The 15,553-nt window shown below is 42.8% G+C and overlaps 1 protein-coding gene across 2 annotated transcripts in view; it reads left to right on the top strand.

The window, feature by feature from the left end:
- The window catches only part of LOC103116964 (acidic mammalian chitinase-like), a 62,762-nt gene extending 48,401 nt beyond the window's left edge, over positions 1 to 14,361 (top strand). The window contains exons 1-11 of one of the 2 annotated variants that reach the window (XM_007526926.3): positions 1,386 to 1,439; positions 3,551 to 3,574; positions 3,685 to 3,886; positions 5,528 to 5,584; positions 6,300 to 6,465; positions 7,265 to 7,389; positions 7,863 to 7,986; positions 9,217 to 9,402; positions 10,480 to 10,596; positions 12,012 to 12,153; positions 14,075 to 14,361. In XM_007526926.3, the coding sequence (XP_007526988.1) occupies positions 1,415 to 1,439; positions 3,551 to 3,574; positions 3,685 to 3,886; positions 5,528 to 5,584; positions 6,300 to 6,465; positions 7,265 to 7,389; positions 7,863 to 7,986; positions 9,217 to 9,402; positions 10,480 to 10,596; positions 12,012 to 12,153; positions 14,075 to 14,301 (1,395 nt within the window). In that variant the 5' untranslated portion in view covers positions 1,386 to 1,414 and the 3' untranslated portion in view covers positions 14,302 to 14,361. Of the gene's footprint in view, positions 1 to 1,385; positions 1,440 to 3,550; positions 3,575 to 3,684; positions 3,887 to 5,527; positions 5,585 to 6,299; positions 6,466 to 7,264; positions 7,390 to 7,862; positions 7,987 to 9,216; positions 9,403 to 10,479; positions 10,597 to 12,011; positions 12,154 to 14,074 lie in introns of those variants that run through there. The other variant, XM_060201891.1, reaches the window with a different exon arrangement.
- Positions 14,362 to 15,553: the final 1,192 nt, after the last annotated feature.

The raw sequence follows: 15,553 nt of genomic DNA, 5'->3' as shown, positions 1-15,553 counted from the left end.
TGAGGTGGGGTGATGCTCTAGAACTGGTGTCATGGCAGAAGGACAGTCAGGTCTGCCTTACAGGAAAGTGACACTCTTTGTTCATGGTCTCACCTATTGGAGCAGAGGCTGAAAATCTCCTGCCAGTGTAGCCTTTCTTTTTAATTTTTTATTTCTATTTTTTAGTAATTTTACTGAAGACTTGGTGATTTACAGTACACTTGTCGACTCATGGGTAAAATTTCTCATCTTACTATGATAGGTATCTGCAAAACACTTTCATCCTCACTTAGGTATGTTTCTACCATCAGGCACCAGGACCTCAAAGCCCACCCCCACCCCCAGACCCCTCCTTGCCCTCCTTTCCCAGAATCCTTTGCTTTGGTGAAATACACCAAACCCAGTCTGAGTTTTACTTCATGCTTCCACTTTCTGTTCTTAAGCTCAGCCTGCGAGTGAGATGATCCCATATTCATCCTTCTCTTTCTGGCATATCTCACTTAACATGATTCCTTCAAGCTCTATCCAAGATGAACTGAAGAAGGTGACTTTATCATTCATAACAGCTGAGTAGTGGTGTTCCATTGCGTATGTATACTAAAACTTTCTTAGCCACTTATATGCTGTTGGACACCTGGGTTGCTTCGAAGTTTGTGTTATTACCAATAATATGTAATGTTGTGCTGCTATGAACATAGGTGTATAGAGAACTCTTTGGATGGGTATGCTTGTTACTGTCCTTTCTGATGTATATTATACTCACAGGAATGAAGTGGTATCTCCTTCTTGTATTTATTTACATTTCTCTGATAATCGTTGATTTTGAGCATTTTTTTTTCACATGTCTGTTGGTCCTTTGGATCTCTTCTTTGGTAATTATTCTGAGGTGTAGCCTTTCTATATGGATAGTAAGGCTGGAAGTGCCATGGGGTGAAGGAGGGAGGCAGACCCTGATCTAGTTCACACAAACTTCTAGCCCCTACTTGACATCCATTGCTACAAAAATCTCAAGGCATTGGAAGTTGTTGGTCATGGTCTCCTCAGGAAGAAAGAGTTGATCAAATTGCAGCCAAAATTCCCTTGTTCATTCTTCCCTTAGGGGCCAGCTGGTTTCATTTGACATGTGGGACCTATGATGACCTATAATGACTTTGAACCCTGTGCCAGGCATGCCATTTTCCTATATGCACATCCAGTCAGCAGCCTTTTAAGGCTGTTCCTACAGAGTCTCCATTGTGTCCTGGCACTGATTACTCAAGAAGGAAAACACAGATAAGACTCAGAGAGTCAACCCCCTATCCCCTTATTCCTGCATTCCCACCTTGCCTGCCGAAGGGAGTCAGGTGCAGGGCATGAGGGCTTTCAGGACTCTCTATAAAAAGCCATCTAATGCTCATTTCAGACCTGGAACTCACAGTTAGGACTCCCCACCAAAATGGGCAAGCTGCTGCTTCTTGCTGGTAAGTCTCCTCCAAGTAGCTCAGTTGCTCAGTTGGGCTTTCAGAGTAGCTGCCTTCTTTCTCCCTCCATTTATATTATCTTTTACACCTCTCTCTCTCTCTCTCTCTCTCTCTCTTGCAAGCCCTCTTCCTCTCTTAAAGCCTCTTTGGGCTCATAGCACAGTGATAGGGAATGGAAGGAAGGAAGGGAGGGAGGGACGAGAATTTACTGAGCACCCAAGGACTTTAGATGGGAAGGAAAATGGGTAGTTCTGGTGGACAATGGTGATGCCATTTCCTCCATGTAAGGCTTGGACTAGTCCTTCCAATATTAATGTTCTTTGATTACTCTTCACTACCAAAGAGAATAAGAGCTCAACACATAGGTTTGATGAAGAATTAGTGAGGTGGTGGCTGGAAAAATATTTAATTTGGATACTGCACTGACCCAGGTACTTCCAATGTCTTGAGATTATTGTACAATAGATGTTGGGTAGGTGCTAGAAGTTTGGTCCTGTGTGTGACCTGTGTTTAAGCTCAGCTCCCACTGCACTGAGCGGTCTCTCTCTCTCTCTCTCTCTCTCTCTATATATATATATATATATATATATATATATATATATCAGGAAGGATTGTGGACTTAGTTCAACATAAGAACACGGTACTTATATGTCTGGAGTACCAGGTTTTCAGGTTCATTCTCCAGTGCTACTATATGCCAGAGCTAAGCAATGCCATGGCATCTCCCCCCACCTCATCCTTTATCTCTCTTAATAAATAAATCTTTTTAAAGAAGAAGTAATCAATAGTCAGGAACAATTAGTAGCAAAAAAAAAAGGTGTTGCAGGGATTTTCCTGAATGTGTACTCTGGGGACTGGATGGTAGAGGCAGAAAAGACCTGAAGGAGTTAGTGCAGTTCTTCCAATGATAATTCCATCCCCAGAGATACTGCCTGTGTTGAGGCTAGAAACTTCACACAGTGAGTGAGTAAGGACACATTGAGGGCACTGCAGCTCATCTTGGCATGGATGGGTGACTGGGAAGGAAATTAAACTTAGAGATATCATTTAAGTTGAAAAGCAGAGTGATGGTGATTCTGGATAAGATCTGCCATGTGTGGAGAGACTGCTGTAGGAAGGGTTCATCTGCTTGAATGCCCCTTTTCTACCTTTAGGACCTTTTATTTTTTAAAGATTTTATTTATTTACTAATGACCAGACATCACTCTGGTACATGTGCTGCCGGGAATTGAACTCAGGACCTCATGCTTGAGAATCCGATTCTTTATCCACTGTGCCACCTCCCAGACCACTCTCCAGGATGTTTTCCAGTCTGACCTACCAATGTGGCTTGTCTTAAAGTTTGTTGCTTATCAAAGGGGTTGGAAGTGGGGAGTCAGTGGGAAAGTACAGGTCTTGCCTTTAAGGAGCTCCCAGTGGAAGGAGTATAGTAAGGGTAAGCAGTGGTCTCTCAGTGTGACACATGTTGTGATTAAGAAAAATGAACACAAATACCAAAGGAGGTGAGAGGGGAACAGAGAGGTCTGGTTTAAACTTCTCTAGGGAAGTCCTCCTTGGCTTTTGTTTTCCATAGTAGTCCATATATCTCTCAGTTCATCACTTACTACCTTGCATTGCACATATAGGTTACTGGTTTCTATGCCCATATGACTGTGAGATCTTTGAGGTCAAGAACCTTGTTTTGTTTTTCTTTTTACCTCTAGACTCACTGTGTCCTTTTTTTCTTTGTAATTATGGCTCTGCTCAGCTCTGAATTTTAGTGGTTCCAGGGATTAAACCTGGGACCTTCGAGCCTGAAGGATGAAAGTCTTTTGCATAGTTATAGTTACTGTGCTAGCTCCTTGGTCCTTAATATGCATTTGTTGAAAGAAGCAGCAATATGTCCTGGTTTCTGAGCTGCACATAATCATCTGATCTTCCACCTAGCTCACTGAATGCCTAGATTAGTCACTTTCTCCAAAGGCATGATGTAGGAGCCCATACTGGGAACAGATTTATAGAGGAGAAGGAACATCAGCCACTCATTCCCCTTTTTACTTACTGTCTGGTGCACTCCAGGCCAGCTCCTTCTCATCTGCCACCCTCTTATCAAGGTCTCTTTTCTTCCTTAGGGCTGGCCCTCCTGCTGCAGCTGGGTAAGTAAGCATCCTCTGTGGCTGGGCAGGGGCAGTACCCGGGGACTCTGAGGTGAAAGGGCACTAGTTGGTCAAGGCAGGGGCAATCTCTTATATCCCTACCATTTCAGGCACTGCAACCAAAATCGTCTGTTACTTTACCAACTGGAGCCAGTATCGGCCTGGAGTTGCACGCTACATGCCTGAAAATGTGGACCCCTGTCTCTGCACACACATCATCTATGCCTTTGCTGGCATGGCCAACAACCAGATCAAAACTATCGAGTGGGATGACGAGGCTCTGTATGCTGGCATCAATGGCCTCAAAAGCTAGTGAGTGCTGGGCTTGGACTCTGTACTGTGTTGGAGGCTTCAGAATGTTCCTCAGCGGACATAACAGTAAGACGTCTAGGTCTGGAGACCAGTCTGCAATCATTCTTGTTCCTCATCCACAGAGCTATCATTCTGGTGGGGCAGGTTGCTATCATTTCTGTGCATTCTTTTCTCATTGTGTCTTTATCATAGGCTCTCAATTCACCCTCTGTCCTAGGAACTGACAGGGATCCACTACAAATATTGTCCTCCTATTGCAGTAAATCACCACAGCAACCTAGGAGCCAGCTAATGGCTTTCTCTAAAATGGCACTTGTGTCATTTAAATGCTTAGTGTATTAATTGGATGACTACTATGTGTCAGGTATTAGGTTAGATCCTTTCATTTATTATTTATGTAATTTTCACAATACACAGCATGGAGAAGACATACTAAAATTGTTCAAAAGCATTGTTTTTATTTTTTAATATTTTATTTATTTATCCATGAAGAATGATAGGAAGAGAGAGAGAAAGAAGCAGAAATTACTCTGGTATATGTGCTGTCGGGTACTGAACTCAGGACCTCATGCTTGAGAGTTCACTGCTTTATCCACTGTGCCACCTCCCAGACCACCAAAACCATTTTTTAATTGGTGGAAATCAAGTTATAGAGAGGCCAAAAGATTGTTCTGGGGTCAATAAAATAGCTCACTTGGATAATGTACATGCTTTGTCATATGTATGGCCCAGGTTCAAGCCTGGCTCCTTCTATATTGGAAGAAACTTAGTTGTTTTGGTGTCTCTCCCATACCATCTCTGTATCTCTGACTCTCTTCATCTGAAAAAGTCAGCCCAGGCCAGTGAAGAATAAGAAAACAAATAACAAACAAACACATATTTTCCCTAACCCACAGAGTGAATATGTGTCAGAACATAGGAACGTCTGAAAAGTTCATCAGCAAGATTGACACTTTGATCCAGTTGGGAATCCAATGGGTAGACTTTAGGGTCAAGTTTACAGGACCTGGGAGCCTTATGGAAGACACCATAAAATAGAGTTGGTTTGTGTCCTGGCTTTGTCACCTACAAGCTTGAGCAAACTGTTTAATATCTCAGTCAGTCAAATATCAAATGAGAACAACAGTTCCTATCTTGTGGGATTGTATGTATGTTAGGAGCAATATGTGTAGAGCCCTTTGCATTTAGTAAGTGCTCAGTAAGTGGTAGACATTTCCACTTTTTCCCTGCTCCTTGCTCTTTCTTTTAAGAGCCTTAGGCTTTCAGCTTTTTGTCCTTGCATATCCCAGAAGCTCTAGCCCACCATCTGTAGAAAGAAATTTGTGATAAAGAATTACCTATAGATTCCCTCCACTCTCTTTTCTTCCCCTGTAGTTCCCTGCTACATAGAATCCACCAGTCCCCTGGCACAGTTGGGGTAAGAGCCTGTGGTATGAGTATTTATACTGTGCCCTGGAGGTACTCATAGCAAGGGGCTATCGTGCTCCTACAGTAGGTTCTTCGCCTGACAGTGGTCATAGATTGGTCATGAGGCAGCTCTGGGCTCTTCAGGTATGGGATGTAAGGGTGGAGGGGCTGACCATCAGATAACATTTCCATACCAGTGGCATTTCTTATACACTGATATCTTGTGATCCACAGCAATACAGAGCTGAAAACCCTACTGTCTGTTGGTGGCTGGAACTTTGGAACCCAGGGGTAAGATACTATATTTCATAGATGAACACTCCCAGATTTACCAGTCTCTTTCAAATTCAAAGGACTCTGAGTATCTCTGAAGGGGGTGGCCTGTGGACTTAGGTCTCAGTTCAAGGATCTCGGAAACCTTCTGGTCAGAGATCTTCCTGACATCTCTCTTTCCCCCATCACAACTCTTATCATACTGTGTTTTAATTTCCTGTTTACTTATCTACACAGCCTCTGTAGAAGCCTCTCCAGGGAAGAAACTCATATTTATTTAATTTATAAGGACTGGGTTATGACTTATCTGGTAGAACATATATGTTGCCATTTGCAAAGAACCAGGTTCAAGCTCCTGTCCTCACCTGCAGGAGGGAAGCTTCATGAGTGGTAGCTATAGGCTCCTCCCCCTCCTCTTTCTCACACTTTATTAAATATGGCTGCCAGGAACGATGGAGTTATGCATGGACTGAACCCCAGTGGTAATCCTGGTGACAGAAAAATCATCTCATTTAATTCCATACAGTACAAAATGCCAAATAAATGGCAAAATAGGTGACTATGCTTCTGAATAAATATGAGGATAAGTGATAAGACAAAGGGCTCAGCAACCCAGGCAGCTGTTATTTCTTCTGTGTCCCATTCAAAGTGTTCTGTGGGCAAATCCTGCCCGAGGGAGTCCATGCCAAAGCCCACTTCTGCTACTAAAACCATACTGGTTTGTTGACTCCAGATTTTCCAACATGGTGGCCACGGCTGAGAACCGCCAGACCTTTATCCAGTCAGCCATCCAGTTTCTGAGGAAGTATGACTTCGATGGACTGGACATTGATTGGGAGTATCCTGGCAACCGTGGCAGCCCAGCAGACACCCAGCAGCTCTTCACTGTCCTGTTGAAGGTAATTTATCCTTGGTGGGCTGAAAGAATTCAGGATCTGACCCATAGAGGGCTGGGGAGAAGGACCCTATTTATGGGAGATTCTCAAAAAGGCTAAATCCACCCCAGTTGAAAGCACACATTTCAAGCTTTCTGGCTCAAAACCTGAAATCTTTCACACAAGACCAGATCTTTTAGGGAAAATTTGCACCCACCAAGTTAGAGATTGGTATAGGATAGTGTAGTGAGAGTCAGCAGCTTTGTAATGAGAATTGTAATGGCCAAGGGAGCTAAACCATGCATACCTTGTCAGAGATTCCTCAAATAGGTCTAGGGTGGGCAACATATGAGGCAAGGACAGTGGATCACAGAATGAGAAGTGCAATTGCACTGCTCTCAGATAATGCAGATTACTGTAGGAAAAGTTCCCTCTTGCTACCGGGGCCAGACTTTAGGCCAGAACATTCTCTTCCATAGGCATTATTTGACTGAACACCAATGCAGGCTCTGATACTTTTATTTCCTTTCTTTTATTTTCTTCTATGGCTGACTTTTTAAAATATCAGATTCAATCACATGCAGTTTGCAAAGATAAGAGCCATTTTTATCTAGATGTGATCTTTTTTCTTATTTTAAAGTTTCCTTCTTAGAAGATGACCAAATTTTCTCCACTTAAATTTTTTTTGGAAAACAGCTCACTGTAGTTTTCAGATCAGAAGGCTTTCAGTGGAACACTTTGCAGCTTTTTTAGAAAAACCAGGGCCCCGTCATGTATGTACTCAGGTTTCTCCAACCTGAGTCCAGTGTCCTCTGCTCCACAGGAAATGTATGAGGCTTTTGAACAAGAGGCCACCCAGAGCAACAAGCCCAGGCTGCTGATTTCTGCTGCTGTGTCAGCAGGCAAAGGCACCATTGAAACTGCCTACCAGATCCCTGAGATGTCTAAGTAAGTAAAACTTAAGCTTGGGAGTCCAGAGGGCTTCCTAAATGGTTGGTAAGTGCTTTGATGTCAGTCAGTAGTCAGGTTTCCTGGACATAAGGGATCTCCAAAGGATTAAGATGACCCCAATGCTCAACACCAGAGACACAGAGACAGAGATAGAGAGAGACAAATGCTACTATGAGCTTGACATTGTTTTTCAATTTATTTCCAAGATCAAAGATGATAAGAGATTATGTGGAGAAAATTAGTTGAGTCTCAAACCATGAAGGTCTAAATTCAAACATTTATGAACTAAGGACCTTATTCCTTTTACAGATGAGGCATTTTGAGATAGAGATGAAAGTGAATAGAATAGTAAAACATATTTCCTTGTGACAGGATAACACACACAATATTTGGTGTCTTGAAAGCTTAGGGAGAATAAGAGGAATGTGACTTCCCTTGGATTATTTTTCTTCTCTTGTACCAAACCCAAGATACATGGACCTCATCAATGTGATGACTTATGACCTCAGGGGCTCCTGGGAGGGCTTCACAGGAGAAGACAGCCCTTTGTTTGCAGGACCCAATGACCAGGGTGACTACAAATATTTTAATGTGGTAAGTTAAAGGAACTGATATCTTCAAGGTAAGTAAAGTTCTCTGACCAATGAGTTAAAGAGAAGCCAATGATTTGATGAATAGGACAAAGAGGACAATCTTTCCTAATCCTGCTCATTCATGGTTCTTCTTTCTTGGTCCTATGATTAATTGTTTCCATTTATTTATCTTCCACACTGAAGAAAGAAGAATATTAGGTTGGGATAATCCCAGACATTGGGAAAATTTAATTATCACTGATTCTACAAGAACATGTCATGGTCCATCTTACTTTTACTCTTCCTTATCTCTTTTCTACCCTACTCTCAAATCTTTATCTTCCTAACTTGTATGACTCAAACAGCTGTAATGATGTATATGACTAATTATAAGTCAGTAAGTATCTGCTTAGTGCTAAGTAAGCTGGCTCAGTAGATAACTTAATCAAAATCTCAGTAGCCAGACCTTCCACCTTCTGTAACCCACAATGACCCTGGGTCCATGCTCCCAGAGGGCTAGAGAATGGGAAAGCTATTAGGGGAGGGGATGGGATATGGAGATTGGGTGGTGGGAATTGTGTGGAGTTGTACCCCTCCTACCCTATGGTTTTGTTAATTTATCCTTTCTTAAATAAAAAATAAATTAAAAAATCTCAGTAGAGATTAAAGTTGTTAAACCCAGCATGGAAAATTCTTCTAGGTACATACCTCATTCTAAAACAGTTCCTCACTGCTGTCTTATGGCTAGTGGAGAAGATGCATCATTGAACTCCAGTCATGCCAAGTCTGGAGTGAGAAGAATGGAGATAAGAGAGCATCCCATAGGCTGGGGAGACAGCATAGCAGTTAATGCAGCAAACTCTTATGCCTGAGGCACCAGAGGTCTCAGGTTTAGTCCCTGGTAGCACCATAAGCCAGAGTTGAGCAGTACTCTGTTTAAAGAAGGGAAGAAATGAAGGAGAAGAGAAATATGAGAGGAAGAATTTCATTGCTAGTTGACAGTTACCTAATTATTAAGTGAAATACTTTTCCAATGTGTGTGTGAAAGAGAGAGAGAGAGAGAGAGAGCCAGTTCTAAAAGATAGGGTATTCCTTTTGATTGGACTAAGGAATGTTGCATGCTATAGCTGATGAGATAGGGCGTGTTCAGGGTGGTATGGCTGTAGACAGCATGTTATATCTGAAGTGGCTGGGGAATTGGGTAGAAAATGTTGATTATTCCCTGAAAATATCTTTCTGACCTTGCTTCCAGGATTATGCCATGAATTACTGGAAGAGCCAAGGTGCCCCTGCTGAGAAGCTGATGGTGGGCTTTGGGGCCTATGCCCGAACCTTCACTCTCACTAACCCTGCCAACCATGGCTTGGATGCACCCACCTCTGGCCCCGGGAAAGCTGGACCCTATACTCAGGAGGCTGGGACTCTTGCCTACTTTGAGGTAATGACCTCCAAGGCCTGTGCTATCAGGGAGATCTAGTGCCTTAGTTCAAAAAGATTAAAGAAGCTTCTAGGGAGAAAGAATCTATACTCTGATTTCTAGTGCAGGGTATCCCATTGTCAATAGCTCATAAGTGTATGTGGTAGGGCATGGATTTTTTTTGGGGGGTGGCTTTTTAAAAATATGAACATTTTAAAGTAAATGTGCATCTTTGATATTGGGAGTAGTTGGCATTTACTGAGTGTATACAGGTAGGTAAGCTCTATTTTAAGTGAATATATATAGTCTCATTGAACCCTCAACAGTGAAGTGTCAAAATTATCTACATCTTTTGCAAGAGAAAACCAGAGGCAAAGAGAGGTTCTGTTCAAAGACTGGGGAGAGAGATAAGTGGGAAGGTATCTGCCTGGTCTTGTGCAACTCATATTGGAGCCCCACCACCACAAAAAATGTGGTTGGCATCTCAAGGTTTTCTGGTTCAGTGGTGTTTCTCTTATTCTGTGTGTCTACTGGAATGAAAAGATGTCTCAGGAAAATCATGCATATGTGAAGCTGGAGCACTGCAAAAATTTTCTATCTATATCTATCTATGTATCTATGTATCTATGTATCTATCTATCTATCTACCATCTATCATCTATCCACCTATCACCTATCTCAAGGTTATAGATCAGTAAAGGGCAGAACTAGCACTCTAACCAAAAAGGTTCAGCTCTAGAATCTCACAATCTATTGTTAAGCTCTATTCTTCCTGTACTTGTTGTGACTAAAAAAAAACTTTCAAAATAGTGTCCCAAAGGGAAACTAAGGCACAAACAAGCCACCTTTTCACTACTTTACATGGGCTGACTGACACAGGGTCAACTGTTGCACAGCTGAACACATACCTTTCCCACCAGAGTCCCCTTTGTTTGTACCATTGGGTGGGAAGTGAGATGGGGCAGCAAGGGTAAAACTAGAACCGTGTAGTCTCATTTTTAGCCAAGGGGGCTGGAGGCAGTGTGAGAAGAAGTACAGGCTGGGCCAAGCAGGCGGGACTCACATGAGTTGTGACTGCTCTCTTGCACCCACCCCAAGGTCTGCTCTTTTCTGAAAGGAGCCACCCAGGTGTGGAATGCTCCTCAGGAGGTGCCCTATGCCTACAAGGGGAACCAGTGGATTGGGTATGACAACCCCAAAAGCTTCACCCTCAAGGTAAGGCCATCACCACCCTTCCTTCTACAGGGCTGGGAGAGGTAGGGAACCTGCCTGGCAAGGACAGCCCATGTCAAGGTCAGCTAAGGACCCTGCTGCAGGTTGATCATCCCTTCTGCTCCCATTCAACTGCGGCTGTCTTTCTCCCCTCAGCTCCTGCACCTTCCCACCCCCCTACCCCCCATTCCTGATGACTCCTCCTGGGGCCCCTGCCTTGCTCCATTCTGCTTTTGATTCAGCTCCCTGACCTCTGCTTCTTGAAGCAAGTGTGTTTCCTCACTTCCAGGACCACAGTGGATACCAGAGTAGTTTCCTCTCCCTTGCTTCTCTCCTATTCACTGCAGATTCCTACAGGTTGAACCACTGGTTAGTCAGGAGACCAAAGGGGTTTTCTGCACTTTGAGACTTCTGCCCACTGGCCTCACATGCTCAGGTCTGGGGGTTACTTCTAATAAACCCTGGCACCTTACCTCTTTATCCTACCCTAATCTGGAGAAGAGATGGAAGTTTGGCTCTTTGCCAAAGAATTTTGCTGTGCCCAGGACCCTGTCTTTTAAAAAATATTTATTTATTTATTCCCTTGTGTTGCCCTTGTTGTCTTGTTATACTTATTATTGTTATTGATATTGTTGTTTTTGGATAGGACAGAGAGAAATGGAGAGAGGAGGGAAAGACAGAGAGAGGGAGAGAAAGATAGACACCTGCAGATCTGCTTCACCGCCTGTGAAGTGACTCCCCTGCAGGTGGAGAGCTGGGGGCTTGAATCCGGATCCTTACTCCAGTTCTTGTGCTTTGTGCCACGTGCGCTTAACCCGCTGCACTACCACCCAACCCCCAGGACCCTGTCTTTTTAATGAAACTATTACATACCTAAATTCCAACTGAGATAAATCTTCTCAGAAGGTGGTCAGTAATAACTCAGTGCAGGAGAAAGAGCTGTTTTGGGATTAAGATTCACCCTCCCTTATTCTCTCTCTCTCTATATATATATATACACATATATATCTTAAAATATATACATATATATTTTAATCACTATATTGGAAGTTCAGTTGTTTATAGTACAGTTATTGACACATGGGTACAATTTCTCACCTCCTCATGATATGTGACTGCAAAGCACTCTCACCCCCATCATCATGCACTCCAAAGTCTTTTCCACTTTCTGCCTTCCCCATCTTTCCCCAGAGTCCTTTGCTTTAGTGCAATACACCCCACACCCCACCCAGTCCAAATTCTTATGTACAAATATGCCCACTCTTCCTTCCCCATCACTGGAGGAAAGCCAGTCTCCCACCACCCTCCCCAACCTGGGTAATCACCTTCACCTCCATCCTGCTAGCTTCACTATTGTCTTCATGCTTCAAACTGCCACCCTACCCTCACCCCCAGATCCCTCGGGTTCTCTTCTACAGGCCGAGTGGTTGCTGAAGAACAACTTTGGAGGCGCCATGGTCTGGGCCATTGACTTGGATGACTTCACCGGGACTTTCTGTGGGCAAGGCAAATACCCACTCATGAATGCCCTCAAATCCGCGCTCGGTGTCTCCACACCCAGTAAGTAGAGATGCGCCACCTGCTGGCTGTGAAATGACATGCCAGAGCTGGTGAAGGAGGAATTAAAGACTGGGGCTCCTCCCAGGCAGGTCTAGATCTCTCTACTGGCTTTGTATTTGGGACCAGAAAGAGAGACAAGGTGGGAGATGGCCTCTACCCGTGGGCGATGACCCTAGAGAGGAAGCATGAATCTGTGACGGCTGCTGGGGGTTCACTGGTTAGCTTGTCAGGGTGCGCCAGTAAAGTGATCTAAACTAACTTTAACGGAAGGAGTAAAAACACTATACCTCCTGTTCCTGCTTGCCCAGTTACACCATTTATGAACATTGTAGTGTAGAAAAGACAAAGCAAGGCAGCGGTTTAAAAATCAGGAGATAAAGAGAGGGACAGAGAATCCTGAAGGGATCCAGCATGCATCCATCCCAAGGTGAGAAGCAGTGTCACAATCAACCTCTATACAACTTTTGCCCCAACATCAAAGTTCAGGAAAATAAGGAGATATTGGAAGCTACAAAGTAAAGGTGGTGTGGACCATGGGGCCTTCATTTTGTATCAGGCCTGTGGTGTAATCCTCATAGGCACTCGTAGGGTGGGAATATACATCTATTAAAAGGCAAAATGTAGATCTAGGCAGACATGACCAATGTCTAGTTTAGTCCCTGGCACCACCATAAGACAGATCTGAGCAGTGTTCTGGTAAAAATAAAATACTGGTGTGAGAAATGAGAAGGTGTTACTCATGGGCACACGTTTCAGTCACACAAGATAAATAAATCCTAGAGATCAATTGTATATACAGTACAGTGTCTGTAGTTGACCATACTATTTTGTATATTCCATTAGCTTGGAGGGTAAATCTTATGTTATGTGTTCTCATAACTAATACCAGTAAGAATAATCATGGTAGTAATAATAAGTAGTGTAGAACAAGACTATTGGAGATAATGCATATGCTTATGATATTACTGTAGTGGTAATAATATATATTGTCTCCAAACTTATTGTGTTCATTAAATATGTATAGTTTTTTGTACGTTAATCACACCTCAACCAAATAGTGGGGCTTTTTTTTTTAAGGTATCATGGCATAGATTCTGAACTTAGACCTAGCTTTAAGTCTGCATTCTTGCCTTACATTAATGAAATAATTTTTTAATATTATTCTGTTTTGTAGGATTTGAGGGATTGTGCAGCATAGTATTTACTTATTCATTTATAATTTTTGAAATTATATTTATTTATTTATTTATTTATTTATTGGATAGAGACAGCCAGAAATCAAGAGGGATGGAAGAGACAGAGAGGGAGAGAGACAGACACCTTCAACACTGCTTCACCACTTGCAAAGCTTTTCCCTTGCAGGTGGGGGTCGTGTGTGCCCAACCAGGTGTGCCACTACCTGGCCCCTGTAGCACAGTATTTCAGCAATGATTTAGGTGTGCTTAAGGTAACAAACAGGATTGTAATTATAAAATTAATTGAAAACAAATATTTGTGTAGCACTTGCCATTTTACATACCAAGCACATTCATTATCTTTCAATGAAAGAGATATATAGAGAGGGCGAGAGGCACCAGAGTTCTGGTGCTGCTGGGGACAGAATCTGGGACCCCAGAGGCTCAGGCTTGAAAGTCATTTGCATAACCATTATGCTATCTCCCCAGTCCTATACAGTAATGTAGGCAGTACTATTATCCTACCATCACAGGGAGGAAATTAAGTTAATAACTTACCCACAGTCACAGAGCTCAGAGATTGAGCTGGACTGTGAACCTGGTTGTTGCTGATTCAGGTCCTTGATTTAAACTATGGGTTCAGTTAGCATGAGTCCTTAGTTGAGACGAATGTATAGATAGTACACTTATCCTGGCAGAGAAGTCCACTCCAGAGTCAATGAAGACCTCTTTCTTACTCTCTGCAGGTTGCAGAGTGCCCACCTCTACTCTAGGCACCAGCGTGGCTCCCATCGTTACTGCAGCTCCTGGTGGTGGCAGTAGTGGGTTCTGTGCTGGAAAATCGAATGGTCTGTATCCCAGCCCCACCAGCAAGCGTGCCTTCTACAACTGTGTGGATGGGCACACCTACGAGGAGGCCTGTCAGGCAGGGCTGGTCTTTGACACCAGCTGTTCCTGTTGTAACTGGGCATAAGCTAACATGGGTCCACTGGAGACCATAAGCAAGAAGGACAAGTAAAGATTTGAATCAGAATACTGAATTGTTTCTTGATTTTTGAATCGTCATGTGGTCCTGCTGCACATAAATGAGAACTACCACCTTTCTGTTTCCTAGAGGACCTGGGCTGGGAGAGGAGTAGTAGATAGTTGGGGATTCTGGGCAGCTATGTGGAAACAAAGTCCTGGTGCTCTAAGCCCTTCCTAAGGAAGAATGGGAGGGGAAATGAGAGGCTCTGGGAGAAGCAAGAGAGATCAAGACCTCATTCTTTCCCACAAATAAACCTCTGAAGGGTTTTTGCAAAAGGACCTAAAAAAATTGGATAGATTCAGGATACTTAACTGTTGCTTTCACTTCCTGAAGAAGCTCTTTTTTCACCAAGTTGACTCATCTCCCAACTCCCAAGCTAAAAAACTCCATGCAGACCATATTTGCTGTTTGAGGCTGGAACACAATGATCACCTGCACTTCCACATATATGGGCCCAGGAACAGAAGCCACTAGCACCAGTTTCAAAATTAGTTCATAGGTTAAATGCCAAGTTCATTACAGTAATTTATTCAGACTCCACTCATGAATGTACTCATTGAATCAATTAACAAAGGTACTAAAACAAATTTAAAACAAAATACATTACAGTAGATGTGGAGGTGTCTCTTGCTCTTGACATCTCCAGGAGAACATAGTTTCTGTTCTTCCTCAAAACCAGTAAAGTCAAAGAAGCTGAGAAAAAATGCAGTTTACCAAGAAGGAAATATTTCCACACTAACCTGTTTATTGAGGAAAGGAGGGGAGTGAGGGAGGTTAGAACCTGGAGATTATCCCCTTACAACAAAAATGACACAATCATTAAGCAGAAAGCGTGAAAGTTTCTCTCTCTCTCTCTCCTCTCCCCATCTCCGTATTATCTGCTGAAGTCTGGAAAAGAAGTCAATCCATCCCAATTTGCTTGGTATAGTCCTGGTTCTTACCTATCACTCCAAATTTCCATTCATTTAGCAGTTATGCTGGTTGGTTTATAAATTTGGTCATGGCATGTTTTTGTAACTAGTATCAAGTTAATTGGAATGAATTCTTCACTTTACACTTCTACTTTTTATATACAAAATTCTTTCTTTAACATGTGGTTAAATCTAAATATTCATGAATAGTAACCAATTACTCTTCCTTTCCTGATAAAACTTACATTATAGCCTCTCAGTGATCTCTTGCAAGAATCACATTGATA

This window comes from Erinaceus europaeus, chromosome 11 (assembly GCF_950295315.1).
Source record: "Erinaceus europaeus chromosome 11, mEriEur2.1, whole genome shotgun sequence".
In the NCBI taxonomy this organism is placed as follows: domain Eukaryota; kingdom Metazoa; phylum Chordata; class Mammalia; order Eulipotyphla; family Erinaceidae; genus Erinaceus; species Erinaceus europaeus.
The sequence above is the reverse complement of the archived record's forward strand: the minus strand, read 5'-3'. Positions and strand labels throughout refer to the sequence as shown.